Here is a 16,773-nt window from a genome sequence, read left to right as displayed (position 1 = left end):
TACAGCTGGCCCCTGCTCACACTGCTCACACTCTCCTACAGGGCTACTGGGTAGGGGCCGCATCAGAGGAACTGGCGTTACCTGGTCATACCAGTCCCGGTTGGAACAGGTGCACTCGGGCCACCATCCTCCCTGGCCACTGGAGTTGTTTCCATTCACCTTGGGGCCGCCCTTGGACTGGCCCTTGGGGTTGGGCCCTCCAGGCCCGGAGGACATCATTTTGCCCTTACTTCTGCCCAGCGTGCCCCCGCCTCCCATGCCCCCTCCGCCGGCCGGGACTTGTGGAGGTAGGGTCTGGCCGCTCCCGTAGCCAGCCGGGTATCCATAGGGGTCAGGCTGCCAGTCGCCGTACGCTGGGGCGTCCATCCTGCGTAGCGCGGCCATGCGCGTCACCTCGTAACATTCTGGGCACTTGCAACAGTGGTGGTGTTTGTGCATGCTGGCTGGGCTGGCGCGGATGAGGAGCTGGCTTACGACGCTCAGGCACTCTCTCTCTCACACACACACACACACTCACACACACGTTGCTGCTGCTGCTGCTCCTCAGATCAAACGCAGCACGCCTCGACCGGCTCACGGCGACGGCTCTACTGGTAGAAACAGCACTAATCACAGAATCTAGCTGATTTCTCTTTTTATCGTCTTCCAGTTCAGCGGAAAACAACAACACTATCGATGTCTCCTCTATGAATTTCTCCAAATCCGAATGAGAGGAGAGGTAGCCACAGGAAATGGAAAAAATAGCAAGAGGAAATTTTGTTCACGTAGTCTTGCTCCTCTTGACGTAAAAGTCAATCTGGGAAAAATAATGCTGAAAATATTAAACACGATTACACGATCAGAGACCAGCCCCGATGGAAGAATTTTCTTCTTGCCTGCCTTGGTTCACAGTGATATGTATAGAAATTCATAGATATATATATGCATTTGTTTATATATGTATATATTTACACACACACAAATACATATAAAAATATTAATATAAACAGACAAGCACGAATACACAGATTTATACAGTATATATGTGTATATATATAAATATCTATATGTGTGTGTACAAATATATATATATAAACAATTTGTATATATATAAATGATATCCTTAAATGAAATCTTCTCTGTATTTCTCTTTCCTTGCTTGTCAGCCAGATCTCTTCCTCTTGCTTCTTTCTTTCTGCATCGAGGAGCGTTTTTTCTCTCTCTTCCTTTCTCTCTCTTTTCTCAGCCGGCAGAGAGGAGCTGAGCAGTGGATTGCCTCTCAGCCTGCTTGCCCTAGATGTGGATTATACAGTGGGATGCGAGCAGGCGAGAGGGAGATGGGGAGAGAGGGAGAGAGAGAGAGAGAGAGAGAGGAGGGGGAGAGAGAGAGAGAGAGAGAGAGAGGGAGAGAGGAAGAGATACATAGCAGCATCCCTCCAGCACCTCAGCCCTCACAGCTACAGCCAATCAACTGCCAGCACTGCCATCAGCAGCAGCAGCACCAACAGAGCCCAGCGCTTCACTGGTCGGCTCTCTTAAAGGGGCAGCGCACATGCTCACACTCACACACACGCGCACACACACACACAAACACACACACACACACACACACACAGGCCCAGCCCCAGCCTGAGCACACAGCCAGCTCTCACACACACAAAGAGCCAGCCAGCTGTGTGGGTCCTACCTGTCGTACTGGAATATCTACCCAACCTGCTGAGCTCTGCACACGCCTGGTGCAGTCCATTCAGAACCTGTACATTCTGCTCATTCACAGCAACCAACATGTGTGCAGTGGTGGTCAAATGTGGTCCAAGCCCTTTGAATTCATGACTGCCTTCAGTCAGTGAGTAGGAGTTTGATGGATTGATGAAACAAAATCTGAAACCAGAGCATCCTGTCAAAAAGGCTATATTTGGGAGAGATCATTTTGCAGAGTGGTGATGACAAGTAGATCCAAAGTCCCAGCAGAATCTAAATGACATGAGGAAGCTCTGCCATTAGCACAGACTCTTACTATCTATCACATAATAACAATGAGGCTAATATTGATCATTAGAGCAGATGTTTATGCCGACTATGGCAAGTGTTGCGAATTAGCACCTGTGCTAAAACACTCAAACAATGCATCTGGTTTGTCCAATGTAATTGCTATGTCCATATCAAATAAACATTAATAATAATAATAATAATAATAATAATAATAATAATAATAATAAATGATACGTTTATCAATTGGGCTCCAATTGGATACCCCCGTGCAAAGAAATCTAGATGTGCACATGAAATGTGTTAACAGTACTATATATTGATTGATTGTTTGGGGTGGGGTCAATGGAGCGAAGAGAACCAATGGAGGATCACTATAATTCTAAAGAATAAGCTATAAGTTAAACATGGAATTTTCCCACAGATAAATAAAATACTTCATTTACATTTCAACAATCAACTACACACCCTCAACTACTACAACATGATGTCTTTATCATCTCCCCGCTCACTTAATATGTATAGCTTTTGGATCATATTTGTATAATATACAACGCTGTAGCACCTCACTGAGTGCTCACTAATTCACGGATGGGATAAATGCAGAGACCAAATTCCTTGTACTGTATACGCAAGTATACTTGGCCAAGAAACCTGATTCACATTTACATTAATCACTGAAGTGGATTGGCTGAAAAAGCATGCTTCATTTCCATCTTGAAAATAACAACCTCCCCACACATATGTGCGCATCAACACTCTTGGGCTCCAGAATAGGAGGAGGGAGGAAGATGAAGAAGGAAAAGAAGAGAGAGAGAGAGAGAGAGAGAGAGAGAGAGAGGGAGAGAGAGCGTGGTGAGAGAGATTACGCCTTCATGTTTATAGGACACCATTTGTATTGTTTCCATGAGGACTTGTAGACATGTGCTGGGAGCACACCTCACACCTCCACATCATTGTCTGTGCTGTGACTCCAGACACAGAGAGGGAGTAGCTGACTTTGTGGGTGTGCGTTACAGTATCAGGTTAAAGAGCTGCCATTGAAGAGCTGTCAGTGTGCAATATTAATGACATGTGGCGGGAAAATAGAGGCACTTGTGCATGCATGGATGTATGTGGTGTGTGCGTCTGTGTGTGGGCACGTGCACGTGTGTAAGGAGATATTTGTGTGCTTTCATAAATCTTGATGTGTGTAAAGTGGCCTGCATTCATGCATGTGCATTTGCATGTATGTGTATGTGTGTGTGTGTGTGTGTGTATGTGTGTGTGTGTGTGTGTGTGTGTGTATGTTTGTGTGTATGAGTGTGTGTGTGTATGTGTGTGTGTGTGTGTGTGTGTGTGTGTGTGTGTGTATGTGTGTGTGTATGTGTGTGTATGAGTGTGTGTATGTGTGTGTGTGTGTGTGTGTGTGTGTGTGTGTGTATGTATGTGTGTTTGTGTATGTGTGTGTGTATGTGTGTGTGTGTGTGTGTGTGTGTGTGTGTGTGTGTTGTGTGTGTGTGTGTGTGTGAGGCAAGGCTTACACTGACAGTGCACTGCGCTGCTCCCACCCTACCAGGAGGCACAAACAGCAGGCGAAGCCACACTTAATTACATGCACGGCTAACTCACTCCATTCTCCTCGGCTACTGTACGGAGATTGTGCAAGCGGAGCAGAAAGACGGCAAACTTTCACATCTCTGCAAGGAAAGTGAGAGGGAGCGGGGGATGGGCGAGGCAGGGAGACAGCATGGGAGAACAAGGAGCAGCCGCCGACTCCAGCTGAGCCAATAGGGGTGCGGCGGGGGGGCGGGGCTTGGTGACTCGAGGAGAGCTAATAGAGCGTATCCATTGCAGGTCCACATGATTGGCCACATGCTCAAGCAATCACTTCCTCAGCCTTCCTCACTGATTGGATTTACACCATTACTGAAATCAACACAGACGCTGTGTAACAGGCTGGGGGAGTTGGGGAGAGTGCAGCTTGTTGTATGACGTCATGTGCTAGCATGTGGCTCTTCCTCTTTCATCTCCAGTGCTGTTGTTCCACTAAACACTACACAGCAAGCACAGAAGTTTGGGCAGGCCTGGAAGATTCAGTGGGCTACTGGCAGCAGCTACAGCAACAATTTCCAAAGGACTGCCACATAAAACCAATCTGTGAATTGACAGGGGAAGTTGCAATGTCCATCTTTTTTATCGTGGTATTTTCTCCTATAACCTAATGCCAGGCTTGTCCACACTTTCCACAACTCTCCAGTCTCTCCCAATCTGACACTATTACGCATCCACTCAGTAAGAATAGATACATTTCTTAGTAATGATAATTAGGAAATGTATCAAGGATTTTGTTGTTAAATGCAGACAGATCAACATTTAACATTTAGATTGATGACAATCTTCATAACCAGTGAGAGGCAATACAATTTCACAAATAAAATAAAAACAGCAAAAACATGTCCATGATCAACACTCCCTTTCCATACAAGCTCTCATATTAAAATGGCATTTTAAATGAGAATGTGACAGAATGTTTGGGCGGCTACCTTTGTCATGTATGTTTATGGAAAAACTGTGCCCAATTAATGCCTCAGACCCAGGGTATAGAGGATCAGCCACATGGGGCCATCTATCTTCAGGAGAGAAATATACAACCTCTGACCTCCGTGTGGCAGATGAAAAGTGGGGACCTGTTGATTTATTATACTGAGGTGTGTGTGTGTGTGTGTGTGTAGGGGGTAGTGGCTTTGAAGGGGGGAGTTAGAACTCGCACCAAGGCACACATCCTACCTTACATCTGTCAGTCTCAGTGTCAGCTGCAGCAACCCCCATTACATAAACCCCCCGGCTGCTCTGATTACCTATTCTCTCCCTCTCACACTCTCACACACACACACACACACACACACACACACACACGTCTACACATTTGGTTACCAGAGAAACATGTATCAATAGAACATTTCTGGCGTTTCTGCATTCTCAGAGCAGCCACGTGACTGAGCCTTGGTCACCTGACAGGATGCAAGACCAAATAGGGCGAAATGAGGTTCGGGCAGTCTTAAAGGGACCAGACACAGTTTTTTGGAGCATCCATCCAACACCCCTCTTTTGAACAAGCTGCTAGTGAAAAGGGCTGAAGAGGAGCATTCTCTCCTGGAGAAACACCTCAAAGCAACACCTACGCACTCCTCTTTGCCAGAAACACCCTCCCTAAATAGCTTATGCAATGCCCCCTGAATGTTCTCCTGATTATGGATCTCTTCGTCTACAGCTCATCTTCTGCTACTCCATTCAGGTCCATGAGTGTGTGTGATGATGATGGTGGTGTGTGTGGAGCAGGAGCAGGAGCAGAGATGCAGCCGGGTCTTAGTGGCCTTGCAGCGCCAGTCTAGTGCCTCCACCTCACACTCACAGAAACATGCTAAACAAAAGCTCCTGTGAAGACTGGGACTCCTATTAATAGTCCTGCTGGCAGAAAACAGCTGCTGCCCCAAACGCAGCACATCTAACTGACAGTATAATGATGGGGGGCAGAGAGAGAGAGAGGGGGAAAGAAAGAGAGTGAGGGAAGGAGGGAGGGAGAGAGAGAAAAGAAAGGAAAGAGAGAAGGAGGATGGGAAGGATGGGAATAAAAAGGAAATGAGGGGTGGGGAGGGGGTGGAGCGTGGATGTGAGGGGTGGGGAGGGAGTGGAGCGTGGATGTGGATGTGAGGGGGAAATTAAGGTGCTGTAAGCAGGAATGTGTGGAACTGGCTACTGGCTGAGGATGAAAGGATCAAGTGAATGCACAGATGCAGCGAGAGGCAACGGCTGGTCTGGTTTCTCATGAGAACACATCAGATAGGTACAGGAGCTCTGAGAAGAGCGAGAAAGGGAAAGAGAGATCATAACATTGAGTGGGATGATAGGCAATGACTAGAATGACTAGAAGCATGTGCTGCACAACTAAGGGGAAGGTGGAAGGGAGACACACACACACACACACACACACACACACAGAGAGAGTGAATATATTTTTGTAAGGGTATGCATATTCATTGCTTAGTGGTTGTGCATATTTTATACACATTTTGCATTGTCTCTAGAATGAACAGCCAGTGTGCTACACTATGTTTGACATACAGTACATACACATATTCATGTACACATATACACATATACAGATGCATAAACACACATGATATCCATATACTACAGATGTTCTTCAGGGTCTAGTCTCAGTGCATGTAGCTGTAGAGAACAGATAGATATGAGAGAGCAGGGGAACGAGATAGACGCAAAAGAGACGAAAAGCAGAGACAGAGGGAGGGAGGGAGGGAGGGAGGGAACGTGCACGCGCAAGAGAGGGAGAGGGAGTGAGTCGGTCTGTGGGGATGCAGGCAGGGGGAGGAATGAGGTTTCCATGGCAACCCACAGAAAGGCTGAGCTCTGGGTGTCCGTTCCAGCTCTGACTGCGTGTGTACTGCACCGGCCCTCGCCTCTCTGCCACCTCTCCATTCTCTCTCTCTCTCTCTCTCTCTCATTCCCCTCTGCACACACACAAACACACATGCACATTTCCCTCCTGTGATAGCATCCAGGCGCAACACCATGCTATATTTGATATCCATAACACTCCCATTGAAACTGGGGTTTCTTCAGAGCACAAGAGCACGCCTGAGAAAATGGCACAGTCATACAAACAGTTAGCCTCTGCAAGCCTAGAGCCATAGCCCTCTCCCTCTATTCTTGCTTCACCTCTCTGTCTCTCTCTCCCTCTCTCACATTCTCTCTCTCCCCCACACCCCTCCCTCCCTACCTCCCTCCTCCTCTCTCTCCATCCCTCCCTCCCTCGCTCTACACGCCCCCGCCTCATGCACTAGTTCTCGGCTCAGCTGAAAAGCCAGCGCCTGCAGGCACCGTGCTGCCATGTGCCGCTGGCTGGCTGGCTGCGCTGCGCTCTGATTGGGAGGGCATGTGAGCGCGCTCTGTTATCAGATGGCCCAACCTGCCCCTCTCCTGGCGCCCTCAGGTGCAGGCCAGTGTGGGAGCATTAGTGCCACTGCCAGCCTCCTCCGTCCCCACAACACGCCTGTGTTTGCAGCATTTGCATGGAGGATAAGGTGCACGCTGTGCTGCGCTGCTTACTGCACAAATGCCATCAGCCTCTGAGGGTGATTTACAGAGAGAATTAATGCCCCATATAGCACGGGGGCAGCACAAAAGCACCAATGTAACATCCAATTACACATGTAGGGGATGTGTTCTTAAACACACATAAACACCTTGACATCTGAAACCCACAGGGGGAAAATAGTGCTAAATAGATAAAGGATGGCGGAATGCTTGTGATTTTTCCCAACCCAAAATAGCTGTACTTAATTTATCAGCTTTGCTGCACAAATATGTCCTGTCAATGTGAAACATGAGGCTTCCCATGCCGTCTATGAGAGCAAAACACAAAATTCCATAAATCTGCCATTGTTCTACCATGCTCCGGATGTCACGCAGTCCCAGAGAATATTTCAAAGGTCACGGTGCCTAATGAAAAATAACAAATGTCAAAGTGCATTAACAGCAGCCCTTGTGATGCTCGAGTGAGTAGGCTGTAATGAATGAGAGATGAACCAAAACATTGAACCCCATCTCTCTCTCTCTCTCTCTCTCTCTCTCTCTCTCTCTCTCTCTCTCTCTCTCTCTCTCTCTCTCTCTCTCTCTCTCTCTCTCTCTCTCTCTCTCTCTCTCTCTCTTTCTCTTCTGTGGCCTCTTTATGACCCCCCACAGCCCAATTGTGGGCGTCTCCACCAACCTTGGGCGTGTCGATGTGGGAGCGGCTGACCAGGCCACACACTCTCTCCACCTTCTGAGGGCTCCTCCTGCTGGTCACTCGCACACGGGACACACCCTCCTCTTCCTCTTCCTCAGTCGAGTTCTGCACAAGACAAAGAGAGCAGACAAATACACCAATCATGAATTATAGAAAAAAATAGTTGCTTAAAAGAGTTTCAATTTCAACAGGAAATGTCTTTCAAATATGTACATTATACACCAGATAATAATCCAGGTCTTGAAAGGTTCAATATGTGTCAGACCAATCGCTGTAGCATTAGTCAAGTATGATGCCTCCATGCCTACGTTGGTGGAGGAGACTGAAGGGTGATGACCGTAATGCTAAAACATCTGAGTCTGGAAGTCTTGAGCAGAAGAAAAAACGAGCCATTTATATCACTGGCCAAAGCATAACTGACATGACTTGAACATTTGGTGCATTTGCACCACAGAAATAGGCACACTGTGAAATGTGGTGCTTGCTAAATCAGCAAAACAATCCAATCAAATTATATGTTTTTTTGAGCAATACATGTTAGATTTCCACACATGCATTTACTGCAAAACATTAAATCTAACCAAGTGTTATTAATCTTATATTGAGATCAAAAAATCTATTTGGTATTGTTTTTAGTATGAAAAGACTTAACTAGCAGTCTCTCGAAATAACATTTTGACTAAGTTAATAAGAGTTTGACTTATTTTAAGGAGTCTTATCAAGACAGATTTGCTCAACGCACTGACAGCAAACTTTTCTTGTTTTTAAGGCAAATTGCTTTAAGCACTGGCAGCCTTTTGCTTGTTTTCAAACTCGATTTCCAGACATGATTTTATGAGAAAGCGCTAGGTAAGTCTCTTTACACTAAAAACAATACCAACTAAATGTTTTGATCTTGATATAAGATTAATAACACTTGGTTAGATTTTTTTAGATAAGCCGTTTTTCCTGGAGGTGTTACCTAAATGGCTGCGTGGCAAGATATCTCCCAGAAATCCAACACAACTCAAGACAATCACAGGTGGACTCAACGGCTACTCAAATAAGTCATACAATTTTTACAATACAATTATTGAGTATTCTGCATACTGGACAGAACATTATACTGATGACAACACATGCACTTACAACATCAGAGTCATCAAGTCCACAAGGGACTGCAAATACAGCAAAGGCCCTGTGTACTGTATGCCATATGCCCTGTTTAAAACCACGCATGTGACAGCAGCATAGCTCCATGCCCCAACTGAGTCAAACATGCTTATTTTCCTTATTTTGGATTCACTGCTGTCTCCAGCTCTGCAAACACATGGGTAGCCACAGTGAGTCCATCTCAGCCGTATATTCCTGCGAGCTCTGCTGAGCACTGACTCATTGCTGTTTGTTGTGCAAACAGGCAGCCCTTTAAAATGGAGAGAGAAAACAAGCAATGCGGACGAAAACTAGACTGGACAGTTCCATCACTTGGATCTACGGCACAAAAACATCACCAACGCTGACAGAGAGGGGAAAAGGGCAACGCCGAGACAGACTACTTCAGCGAGCTGACGTTTGAAAGGAGCAGATGCAGCCTCTGCATAGAGGGGACGACGAGGCGTGTGTGCGGGTGTGGGCAGCGTCGCGCCTACCTGGGCTCCGCTTATCTGGTTGGCACAGCCAGCGCTGCACAGGCACCTCACGGGCAGCAGAGGGCAGCCTCGGGAGAAGGCCATGACCGGAGCAGTGTTCCACTTTGTTTAAAAACGATCTTCTTTGGTCGCTTTAGTCACCATAGACCCCAAAGCTGTATTGCTGTGTGTGGGCCATTTGCGTCTAGATGTGTGTATATATATACACAAAAATAAACCCATGTGGGCAACACATGCCTTGGCCACACCTTCTCTACCTACCTGTGACACTACAGGTAGGTCTACATTGTGACAAATGCAAACAAACAGTGACAACATCATCACCAAGGCTGTCAGAACTGTCCAATTTCCTTCATAATAAAACAGTATCTCTCTCATCAAATACCATATGCAGCTCAACTACTGTTAAAGCCCAATTGTTATGGAATGTGCAGATCATTCTGATGGGACAGAAAACCTCCTGTTCAATTCCACTTGTCATTGCTTTACCTCTGCGCACGCATAGCTCTTCCTTCACCCCTCTCTCCACTCATCTTCCCTAGTCTTTTGCCTCAGGTTCCCGGAGGACAGGGAACAGTAAGGGATCGAGCTGACTGTACTGTAGTACAGGGAACAGTAAGGGATCGTGCTGACTGTACTGTAGTACAGGGAACAGTAAGGGATCGAGCTGACTGTACTGTAGTACAGGGAACAGTAAGGGATTGTGCTGACTGTAGTACAGGGAACAGTAAGGGATCGAGCTGACTGTATCTTTCTTCTCCTCTGAACTGAAAGCTGCTGATGCACCATGTCAGGCCTCACAGATCCTTCACCATATCATTTTGAAAACGGATCTTTTTACCCGGCGCCATTTTTCAACTTTCGCCAATCTATTAGGATGCAAAGAGGCAGCTGCATATCAGGGCGCTCTATCTGATAGCACATTCACCTGTCACAGCTGGAGAGAGTCTCGCACTGCCCACACACACTGCACTCCCCTCTGCAGCTTGACTCTCAACCACCACATCCATCTGAGACACTAAGAAACAAAAGGAAGATCCTCCCCTTATGGTATGAAAACATTCAGAACCTGTCTGGCGACGTGACAAAACAAACCATGTGTACTGCTTTTACATGCTCCAGATATTATTTACGTGCCAGAGAGTGTATCTTGACATGCTAAATGTAATATTAGCTTACAGTCATGTTCTTCACCCCTCCAAAACGACTTCTCTGCTCTCTTTAATTTGTTTCTTTATTTTTGACCAAAGAGTGCTTCCTTAATTCACACATTACGGCTGCTTTTTCTCTCTCTCCTGGTCTCTCCAGCCTCTCTGCACCAAATCATTGAATTTGCAGACTCATTTGATTTCATTCCTAGCCTCCACTCAGGTGTTGGCGTGTGGAGAATACTAATGAGCGCTTCCCTGGGTGTCCACTCTGCCGCTGCGGCTGCCTCCATGGATGCACACCCCACAGCCTCTCAGCCCACTCCTCTCTCCCCAGCCAGCTCACACACACACACACACACACACACACACACTCACACACTCACACTCACACTCACACACACTCACACACACACTCACACTCACACTCACACACACACACACACACACACACACACACTCACACACACTCTCACACACACACACACACACACACACACTCTCACACACACACACACACCACTCCACCTCAGTGGTACAGCAATCGCAGCACAGCCTTATTAATGCCCATGGGTACACTAAGCTGTGGCTCACTGGGAGGAGAGGGGGATGTGTGGTATCTATATGGGCATACTGTTTCCAGCTGGATATCCTGGCTAATACAGATGTACAGAGCAGCCCTACATTGCTGCACCAAAGAGCAGAGTTGACAGTGAGAACAATTAGGAAAACTAATGTGAGTAATATTAGTGTTTTGCTGTCACCATCACTAAAAGGTCATTCTCTGTGGTCCGCTCTGTTTCAAATTCATCACAGACTCTTCTTTTAAAATTAAACATAATATGTTTGTGCAATCAGCTGAGTAAACTAAATACATGGTGTTCACATATCACTTCTAAATATTTACCTTGTGATGTGGATCCACACAGGGAGCAGGCTGATGCATAATCAACTCTTTAGATATGAATGTTTAAAGTTTAATATCGCTCACTTGTAATTGCACTAGCTTGTAATATCTCCCTGACATGAGGCCCATGTTAAAGTTAAAATGACACCGAAACAGCTGAGCTGGTAATGATTAACTGTTCTGTGGTGCAGTGGAAAATGTCCCTGTTGATAGTGGCCCTATCACAGAAAGAGTGACTCCTGCTGGCTGCTTAGAGAGCCCCATCAGGTTACTCATTAGCACAGGGACCACAGCATATTCCTCCAAAGATATGACTCCCTGTGGATATGAACCACTGTTCAGTGAGGGAGGTTTTAGTAGATATAGAGTTTGTGTAACATCCTCCAGTTTATTTTGATGGCAATACACCTGACACAGAGCTTAGTTAAACTTTAGCAGAATTCTTGTGTTGACCTAATTTATTCTATTCACAGAACTATCATGTACGAGAGCCACAACTAGATGTCTGATAAACGGCCCTAAAGATCACGGCCATCCAATATGGAATTTTAGCCAAAAAGATTTCTCTGGATTCTCTCTTTTCTGTTGTTTAATTTTTTTGTAAATCAGGTTGTACAGTACATTGCAGTGCTGTGTAGTGCTTGTTTAATAATTGTATATTTATTTTTTTTTAAATACTGTGTTTGAAATTATTAACATAAATAATCACATGTCAACTGTGATTTTGCCTCATTGTCTTTCAGAGGCTGTACTAAGCTCATCTCTACAGTATGGTGAAGTGCATGATGTCATTATGAAACATAGCATCCATTGCTACATTGACATGCGAGTGGAAGGATGCTGCATAACGCTTAAAATCTGGCAAAGATATGAGGGTGTAGTGGCGCTACTGGCTAATAGCGCCTGTACCATATTCTTGTCCAAGTGCCCACAGGGACCCGGGTTTGAGTCTGACCCGGGTCAAATCCGAATCCCACCACATCTCTCCCTCCCACTCACTTCCTGTAGGTCTCTCACTGTCCCATAAAATAAAGGCAAAAAGATTTTGGTGAGGGAATCTCTGTTCAGACTCGACTTAGAGTTAAAAACATGCTATTAGAAAATAGCATTGAATTGGTGTTGAGTCTATATTAACTCCCTGATTTTACATTTAAATATCCATTATTAAAGGCTTCATTCCCAGAAAGAAATGCATCATGATTAATCACAATAAAATTGTGCAATTAATTAGTATTCTTTTTAATCATGACAGCCCTAGTGCATTACAAACGGCATAACTGAAGTCAAATATTTTACTAGTACTGGTGCTTTCTAGGAACCCTTAACCTTGGGAGCGCCACAGGCCATCACGCCATGTCGATTGTGTGAACAGGCTTCTTTAATGCACTTACTCTGTATGTATGAGTAGTACCGTGTCAGCTCAACTGTCATTCACTCCAGCCACAATGAAAACATTCTGACACATCAGAATGAGCAATTCTACAAAACAAATTGGCATGACTGGATTGCATTGGTAAAGTTTTAAATCATGAGTTGGTGGGGAAACTCCATCAATTGTGACAGCTAAAATAAATTAAATGTCTATGAAACTTGTCTGTTTGCTATTCCACAATGCTTTGTCCTGTACAAGACAGCCATGTACTCTCTCTCTCTCTCTCTCTCTCTCTCTCTCTCTCTCTCTCTCTCTCTCTCTCTCTCTCTCTCTCTCTCTCTCTCTCTCTCTCTCTCTCTCTCTCTCTCTCTCTCTCTCTCTCTCACAAGTCCCAGAGAACTTCTCTCTAATCCAAATGCAAAAAGCAGGCCAAAGTGTTTTCTCTTAACGGGCCAAGGATCAATTTTATTACAATACTGGCTTAGCGTCAGAGGGAAGAAGTTATGAGACGGCACTAAATCATGCAGGTGATGAAATATCCCATTTGGGGACCATTAAAAGATCAATGACTATGGTTCCCATTGCAACCGCATGAATGGGGCACAATTTATGTGCAGCACAACCTGACCAACCTGTACAATGGAGGCATGGCTGTATACATTCCTCACCCACTTGCGGCCTCCCTTTCCCACCCAAAGGCTATGGGATGTGGCTATTTTCACTGCTTCGGCTATAAATATTTGGAGCAGCCATGTGACTGCAGGCTCTTGTAATGAAAGGTCTGCGCTGAATCGTCATGAAGCCTACTGGCAAGCACATGGTGTCACCGCTGCAGCGGTCTTCCCAGAAATGACTCATGCTGAGGAGGGTCTGCCCAGCTCGTCCTCTCTGTTCACTCGGACTCTCTCTGTAGCCAGCCCCAGCCCCAGCCCCTTGGTAACCTTCACTCGCTCACCCGCCCCTCCTGACCGCTGCTCCCCTCATTAATATTCTCCAGCTTAATAGCCCTTACAGTGGGAACAATAAAAGGAGTCAGTAAAACGGCAGGTGGGTCACTTTTGAACACAGCACTTCAACGTTGACAAATTTCATCTTTTATCATCAAGACAAGAGGTAGAAATATTTAGTATTCTAAGAGGTCCTTTCTATGTTTCTATGCATGACATTCCTTGCCTGGGTGAACCCAGACAAACAAGTCTGGTGACCGTCCCATTGAAGTAGATTACAGAATCACCAAAAACCCAGGAACCAATCACCACCGCTTACCTGGCATGGGGCGGGCTTTATATGATGACAGACAGAGGAGTACAGCTAGCAGCGCTGTACAACACAACCAATGGCTGCGCTGATGGTGTCAGTGTTATACGACATGGACGTGTATTTTCTTTGGAATTGAGTCGACAGCTGCATTTAAAACCTTTGTTTACAAGAAAGATGTGTTTGCTATACTTCCGTAAAGACTGGATAAGAATTTAAATGTACCAGTTTAAGTGAATGAAGGGTCCCTCGACCCACAGTCAATGTCAACTGAACACATGTGGTTATGACATTCCACAGGCTGTTCCCCCTGACGACTTCCTACCTCCTCCGCCTCCTCTGCTCCATTCTCCTTTGGGCCGTTCTCTGTGGCGTTAAGCTGCAGGGTCACCTCATAGCATTCCTGGATATCTGCAGGTGAGGAAACAGTGGAAAAAACAGGGGTGTCAAGGACAACTGTTTTCCTCATACCTAAAAAGAGAACTCAGTCATCATCAAGATATTTTCAGTGAAGTGTGTGGGTACACATCAACTCATTCCGCTTTGAAATCTCCACATCACTCCAGAGAAAATCATTCATCACAATGTTTGGTTTGTCTAAACAGATTTGGTGGTATTTCCAGCAACACGCTAACTGTGATTCATGAGCAGGCAGTCACACTGTGGCATTGCTTCATTGCTCTTCAGCGTATAAAAACGACCTGCTTGGCCGAATCAGATGAGTGCACACAGCTCGTCAACACACAAGGTCAATAACAAAGTTAGCTTACTGGCCAAACCTGCACTTTAATCCAACCATTGTGTGCTTCTATAAATATCAGCTGCCTGCCCTTCCAGCATGCCTGCCCATACTGGGTTTACAGGGCCAGGGGCCTGTGGTGCCCCCCACCACCCACCCACCCCCCTCACATACAGTGGCTGCTGACATGAGACATGACATATTGATGATATCCTATCAAGGGCAACTTACAAGGACCAGCTGCCTGACAGGAACATTGAGTGTCCAGGTTGTAATTATTATGCAGGCTACACAATTATGCCAAACCAACTGACACGTATGTTATTCAAACGTGAGACCATGCAGTTACACATTTTAACACAGAGCTTTGGAGACACTGGACTGCACTGTATTTGGGTTTTTTCTCCTGGTGTGGAAAAATACCTTTCACTATGCCAGAGAAAAAGTGAATTGGATCAGTAGGACAGTTAGAAACAGGGTCAGAATGAGAGAGTTGGTCTAGTTCATGCTAGGAGCCTTCTGATTCAGCATAATGACCAAAGTAAACACTTCAAATGTAAAAAAATGTAAATCAGGTTTCTAGGCCAAGTATACTTGCGTATCCAAGGAATTTGGTCTCTGCATTTATCCCATTCGTGAATTAGTGAACACACAGAGCACACAGTGAACACACAGTGAGGTGAAGCACACACTAACTCGGAGCAGTGAGCTGCCTTGCTACAGCGGCGCTCAGGGTGCAGTGAGGGGTTAGGTGCCTTGCTCAAGGGCACTTCAGCCATTCCTACTGGCCGGGATCGATTTAGCACAGCTCTGACCGACATAGGTGGCTGCAAAAGCCATGGGCTTGACTTTCCACAGTAGCTGATTCTGAAACTCAGCTAATTAGCAACATCCCTAACCAATTGAAGGAACCTGCACTGTTGTGTTGACAGAAGCTATAGCCTCTGACATGTCATGGTAATGTGACCAAAGATTGTTAAGGTGGAGCAAGATACTTCATCGTAGTTCATGTCTATGGGCGCGTAATGGGGATCGAATCCTGTCTGCATAAAGAGGCGTGTCAATGACGTATTGATGAGCGTACGTTGCAACCAGCCAACAGCAGCGACATAAATAACCGGCGCACACCTGATATAAAGTCGATTTTCTCCAGACTGGAATGCTCAAAAATGCTAAAAATGTACCTGAAATGTTCAGAAGGGTTTGAGGATCATGAAAACGTGCCCGAAATTCACATTCATAACTCTATAGAACCAAGACCTTAGCATATGTGGTAAAATTCTGAGCTATGCCCATAGACTTCAATGGAGCAGTCGCTGCCTTTGCTCTGCATAAATGGGGATTATGACCCCCCCCCCTCGTGCGATCTGGGTTCCCGGAAGTGGCTCCTGATGAAATATCTTGCTCTGCCTTAACAATCTTTGATGTGACCTCTCTGTTTGAGTTAGAGGGCAGCTTGTTGTTTAGGTGTCTGGGTGTGAGGTAGGGAGATCTGGCCTTGGAGTGACCCCCCTAACCTCTAGCACATTTGTGTTGTGCATTTACAATATGGATTCTTCAAGAATGTATACCTAATACCTTACCCAAAAAAACTATACTTAAAGTTAATTTTATTAAGTATACTTAAGTGCAGTTGAAGTATTATTCACAAGTTTATGTAGTAAGTTTACTACTATAAATGTACTTGTGGTACACTTTTTTACTATTTTTTTTACTATTTTAATACTTCTTCAGGCTAAATTGGCCCACTTTTTAGTTTAAAATGGTAAACTCATAAGTATACTTTATTTTGTACTGCAACTGTACTGAGAATTATATAAAGTATTTTTGAGGTGTAAAAGTACTGTTAGTTTACTAATGGTACATGGACTGCGTTTATATAGCGCTTTTCCACTCCTCCAAACAATCCAAAGACTTTACAATGTCATGCCTCACATACACCTATTGACACACACACTCACACACA

General features: G+C 45.4%; 1 protein-coding gene across 12 annotated transcripts in view; it reads right to left on the bottom strand.

The window, feature by feature from the left end:
* dlg3 (discs, large homolog 3 (Drosophila)) overlaps positions 1–16,773 on the bottom strand; it is an 85,979-nt gene that overhangs the window by 61,863 nt on the left and 7,343 nt on the right. For 8 of the 12 annotated variants that reach the window (XR_007192190.1, XM_048231622.1, XM_048231619.1 and 5 more), the window contains 2 exons: positions 14,394–14,479; positions 7,739–7,861 (listed from right to left, as the gene is read on the bottom strand). Coding sequence is in view for 8 of the 12 variants with exons in the window: in XM_048231622.1 (XP_048087579.1) it covers positions 7,739–7,861; positions 14,394–14,479 (209 nt within the window). In the remaining 4 variants the exon portion in view is untranslated. Of the gene's footprint in view, positions 1–81; positions 2,177–7,738; positions 7,862–14,393; positions 14,480–16,773 lie in introns of those variants that run through there. The other 4 variants (XM_048231626.1, XM_048231627.1, XM_048231624.1 and 1 more) reach the window with 3 other exon arrangements.

The sequence above is a fragment of the Alosa alosa genome, chromosome 21 (genome assembly GCF_017589495.1).
Source record: "Alosa alosa isolate M-15738 ecotype Scorff River chromosome 21, AALO_Geno_1.1, whole genome shotgun sequence".
NCBI classification, from domain to species: Eukaryota; Metazoa; Chordata; class Actinopteri; order Clupeiformes; family Clupeidae; genus Alosa; species Alosa alosa.
This window is presented reverse-complemented; position numbering and strand designations above follow the sequence as displayed.